This window comes from Asparagus officinalis, chromosome 3 (genome assembly GCF_001876935.1).
Source record: "Asparagus officinalis chromosome 3, Aspof.V1, whole genome shotgun sequence".
NCBI classification, from domain to species: Eukaryota; Viridiplantae; Streptophyta; class Magnoliopsida; order Asparagales; family Asparagaceae; genus Asparagus; species Asparagus officinalis.
In genome coordinates, this window is record NC_033796.1 from 89,045,381 (window position 1) to 89,051,048 (window position 5,668).

At 34.2% G+C, this 5,668-nt stretch overlaps 1 protein-coding gene across 1 annotated transcript; it reads right to left on the bottom strand.

The window, feature by feature from the left end:
- Positions 1,762–4,842, bottom strand: LOC109834448 (alpha-1,4-glucan-protein synthase [UDP-forming] 2-like). Its single transcript, XM_020402469.1, is given in 5 exon segments — positions 1,762–2,296; positions 2,932–3,100; positions 3,192–3,442; positions 4,390–4,620; positions 4,622–4,842. Coding segments are annotated over 5 exon segments (1,065 nt in total). The 5' UTR covers positions 4,694–4,842; the 3' UTR covers positions 1,762–1,954.

A 5,668-nucleotide genomic window follows, 5' to 3' on the forward strand; every position in this document is an offset into this window, starting at 1 on the left:
TTTTCATGATAGCTTTTAGGTTTTATAGTGCAAACAGCTTTACGAAGACAAAAATCTTGCTGTAGTTCTTCCAAAATATTACTGATTTTTTCTTTTTCTAATCTTTCAATTGTTTTTAAGTTATGTGAATGTTCCAATTCCTTGGTTGATTTTAGGTATTAGCTTGAGTTTTTCCAATTTTAACCTTTATTTTAGATATCAAATTGTGTTACTAGAAATAAAATGATGGAAGTACTCCATTCTATTGTTCTGTACACACCCTATTGAATCTAATGGCTTAGAACTAAATTTATGATGTATTACATGTGATATTTAGTAACTTGGAATGTTTTTCTTTTGTTGACAAAAAACTTTTGACTTGGGATAGATAAGTCCTTAGAATTGGTTGAGAATTTTCACTTCATATAAGGCCTTCATCAAATATATGGCAACTAATTTATATCTTTTAAAAAATTTTCATGGCTTACTAACATTTGTTTTTGATGTGTTTTGCCAGATTTAATCAATATCTCAGTTACAGGTGTATCATTCATCCATTGATTGATTTTAAATTTGATTAATATAGTTAAAACTTTCTAGCATCTATGTTCCTTCTCTTTCACTAGCTAGCCTCTTCTATACTTTTCAACATATATTTGTTACCCGAGATATGTAAACATATGAGGATATATAGGAGCATCACATGGTCTTACGCTTTGAATAACACATGAGGAAAGGAGCATTACATAGCGATTTGATGCATAATTTTAGCTTTTTACTGTAAAATTTCATTGCAACTATAGTAAGAAAACTTGGCTATTAGTTCATGCAAAATTTTAGGTTCTTATTTTATTTTATGCTGACTTTTTTATTTTAATTGAAATTTTTTATTATAATTTGGTTTTCATTATATTATTTCATTTTGTTGCTTCAAACAGGATGATAAATAAGATGTGTTTCCTATGAGCTGCATGTATTAATGCAGGAGAATCATGCAGGAGAAGAGTTTATTTAACGGTTCATGTTTTAATGTATAATATTAACAATTTGGCGCATTGTTTATTATGAGAATGAGCACTAATAAGGATATGCATATTGACTATGAAATTTCTCTTAACAGTGAAAGTAATCTTGACGAGTGTGTAAAATTCTGTTTTTTGTGTTCTTAAATCAAGTTGAGTGTGAAGATTTTATTTCCTTTGTTAATGGCATTTTGCTCAATGTAAACAGGGTTTTACACATAAATATGCACGAAAGAGGATTTGATGGAGATTTACTCAATTCTTTTTCCTCTCGACTTCATAGATTGTCTGTCATAATCGTCTTTGCAGTGCTATTATATTACTCATAAATTTTTACACGTGATCTTTATAGTTTTAATTCTGTGAAAATAGTGATTATTGTAAGCACAATTCTCTGCACGTTGTTTTAAAAGTTGGAGAGGCGCAAATATTAGTGTAAATATTATTCTCACAGCGGGGTGTCCTTTAGAACATTGAAAGTTGAGGTACTTGAGAGAATTATTAACTATGAAGCTACTTATATTTGTATCCCGCACTATTCTATAATAACTTCAAAAATGTCCATGTCGATAATAAAATTTAAGGTTAATTCAAATTTTTTTTTTCTTAAAAGTTATGAACAACTTTCTTGCAATTTTCTCTCAAACATAAATTTTTCAAAAACTATTGACTTTTCTCTATACAAATCAGTGCATCACACGAATCTGAAACCGGTAAAGCAAATATCTCACCCAACACCAACAGCATTGATAACCAAAGGTAAAACCAATTGTAAAAACAATATAATAATATTGAAAATATTTTAACCCTGAGCCTCATTCATGAAGAAGAGGCCCAAATAGTACTAGACAAAAAAAAGGTTACATCTAATAAGAACTATATGAAGTTCATAAGCACTAATAAAATGATATGACAGAAGATAAATTGCCGCAAATCTAAGAGCCCATAATCATCTATTTCGCCTTGGATGCGACTGCAGGAGCACCAGAGGATTGCGAAGGGTTGAGCTCATCCCAGGCCTCAATCCAAGTGACCATTGCATCTGCTAGCTTGTCAAAGTAAGGGTCCACCTTGCCGAGCTTTTCCTTCACCTGCTTCGAGAGCTCGATATAGCATCGTTGAACGGTGGTGCACTCTTTTGGGAGGACTGCAGACTGGAAGAATGGGATGATTTCCTCTTGCCAAAAGATACCCTTATATTCTTTCTTGAGGTTAACAAAAGGGTTGCTGGCTTTGCTATGCCAAATGTAGGGCAACCCAGTCTTCACCCCCAGGCCCAAATGGTCACAGATCACCTGAAAGAACGGTTTTGACATTAGTTACAGTTCAAAGGTTTAGGCAGAAAGGAATTTCGCACAGAGAATCCGAGCTGTATTGTTGTTTAAATATTGTATATTAGAGTTTGCTTTCACAAGCCATCCAGATGTCAAGTTGTTAACCAATTGACTTTCATATACTATCGTCGTAATTGATACAACGTGAGACATATTTGATTTCAATATTATATCTAGGATAACATACAAATTCAGATTGTCATTGACTGCAATTGTCTTGGCAACCTAGCTAGCTCACACATTACCCGATTCTTTTCTCCTTAAATTTTCTTGGGTTCTGAATATCTCATTTCAGAACAAAGAATTTAACAGAAACAACTATAAATGATGTGATATATCCAAGAAGTGACAATTATATACTACAAACCCCATACTATTTTTGAACTACCAAAAGAAAAATAGTAGGGACCGCAATGACTCCCATTTTTTTTTTTTTTTGAAATTCCGAGAAAGAACCCCACACATATGTTAGTGATAGTACAAAAATAATATAGATGTCGCACTATGGTTATCATTTTCCATTTATCTATGCTATGTACGTTAATAAAGTAACAAATTATCGCAAAATGCATAAACTTATAAGCTAAATTACACACCTTGGTGCACCATCCAGCCCACATATCATCGTAACGACCAATAGGCTGGCCATCTCCCATAAGACCAAAGTACATGGCTGGGCCAATAAGCTCTCTGTCAAAAGCCAGATTCATCCCACACATGGGAAACAATGTTCCTTTAGGGATCGTAAGGACCGCATCCACATACCTATAGACAACATAGAAAACAGTATTAGATGTTGGTCTATAATCCTTCTTTAAACACACTGATAATGTAATTGTTAACGTCAGTAGTACACCTTTTGTTCCTTTCCAAAGGCTTAACAAGCTGAGTGGGAGCATCATAGTCTGGAATGTTAAGCCAAAGGCCATGAGAAACAGCAGTAGAAACACCTTCCCTGAGGCTGAAAGGGTATCCACGAACAAAGTCTGCACCCTCACGGTATGGATCATACAATGTGTTGAAGAAATTGGGTGTGGAGGGGCTGAGGAGATTTTTGATGTGCTGCTCCAGGGCGTTGATGTCCTTGCCAGATGGATCCTTAGCCACCTATTTTCAAAATTGTAACAATTAATTAGATACATGAATAAAAAATCTCATTGTTGTTCAAGTCTAACATCAACTTACTTCAACCACTATGCATGTAAATCATGAAGAAAGAGTTTAGTTGTTAGTGTAAAAAGAGAATAAAGGGATATGTCATGATTGAACATTTGAACTTATCAAGCATCTACGAGCACAAAGACTAGGTTTGACACTTCAGTTCTGACCCACATCCTTAGCTAATCTCTGGAGACACAACATGTTCATCTATAATTAAAATAACCTCAATGACCATCCTTAAAAAGTGTTCTATAATTGAATCAGACTTCAAGATTCAAGCAGTTTAGAAATTCAAAATTGCTAGTGTCCGTAACAACAAAAAATACTAGAGACCAAGAAAGCAAGCTATTTGGATATAAGAGTCCATACTACAGAAATCAATAACTTTAGAATTTGAACAATGTTGCAAATGATATAACCAGATACAATTCAGAGCACTACAGTACTTAGGCTTGCAGTTCAATAAACTAGACATCAAATCTGAAACCATAAAGATAAAAACCATCTGACACATGCATAATAATCAATTAACAATCACATTTAAAAAATGAAATAAAATCCCGCGTCACTATAACAATAACTTTAAAGCAATCATGTCGACCTAAGATCAACATATCCATATTGAATATAATAACTCATGGCAGATCTATACTCAATCCTTGAAAGGAAAGAAAAAAACAATACAGATCAATGCAATTTCAAAGATCAGCCTAAACACCAAAAAGTCACAAGCATGAATAAATCAAAAATTGAAGGCTAAATCTTAGCAGTCCCGTGAAAAACAAAAAAAAAAACCACTCTCAAAATCGAATCTTTAGCAAAACCCTAGTGGCAAAATCCCACCTTAGCCCCAAAAATCCTAACCGCGAGAAAATTAAAATAGAGATACTCACAAAGCAATCGTCGTCGATGGTGTAGATGTACTTCTTCTTGGAGACCATGTATCCAAAGCACCGACAAGCAGAATCCTTGAACGAGATGCAGGACGCCTTGGGACCGAGGATCCTGTTGATGTCGTTGCGATTGTAGAGCTCGTAGTCGAATCCCTCAGGGACATTGATTTTCTTCGAAGGATCTCCATCCTGCACAATAATTAGGTGATAAGGCTGAAAAAATGGCCGCCAACATCTCAAGGAAGTCAAGGTTGCGGATCGTCGGGATGACGATATCCAGCTCATCCTCCAGCAAGGCCGCCATTGGATCTATCTAGTCTAGAGAGAAAAAGAGGAGAAAATTTAGCGAGCAGGGTCGGGATCTGACGAGGGTAGAGAGAGAGAGGGGGGAGGGAGGAGGCTTTATAGAGAGAACGAGATTCCAAGTCTCCTACGGCCTGGGCGAGGATTTAATCGACGAGACGTTGTCTGCGGACTGCGGTGAAGTAATAGCGCGTTTTACGGATACTTTGGATAAAAGTCCCGTGATCACTTGAATTTTGCAAGCCTAGGCTAAATCTGTTTCGCAATCTTATCTTGAGACATCATATCTGAATATTTATGTTAAGATTACGATAATTATTTTTTATTTTTAGGTATTGATTTCATCTAAATGTTATTTGCCGTTATTGTTAACAATATAGAGCATTAATTTACATGATTGAGAATTTCATATATTTATTTATACTAGGTATTTATGCACGTGGTTAAATATCATGTTTAAGTATTTTTTTTGATTTATTTTCTTACTAGAATTTATTCCTCGGTTCTATTTTGATGATTTTTGCTCACTTATGTTTTTAAACTTTAGCATTGTAATTATTTATTTTCTTTGATATTCGTTTTAAATGAGTTGCGCCCAATTTAAATTTTCATGTTGATAATTAAACTGATAGCAAACAAATGTAATCTGAAGCCCATTTGTATTATCATGTTATTTGGACAGACATAAAACCAAGCTTAACCTGAGAAAGAATAATGTTACAAAAGTGAAAAACACTTGAAAAAATAACATTATAAAAGGAAGATAAATTATTAAAGCTAAGACAATATGATTTGTTAAACGTTGGCTAAAACAATACAAAAGAGAATATGGAGTTTATTCCTAATCTTTGATAGACTTTTAAAAAAACTAGGAGAGAAACACGTGATTATTTGTCAGTTTATTTGTTTAGTATAACTTGGTTGCAACGCCTTGTTTGGTACCCGGGAATGAGTGGGGATGGAATGCAATTCCAAT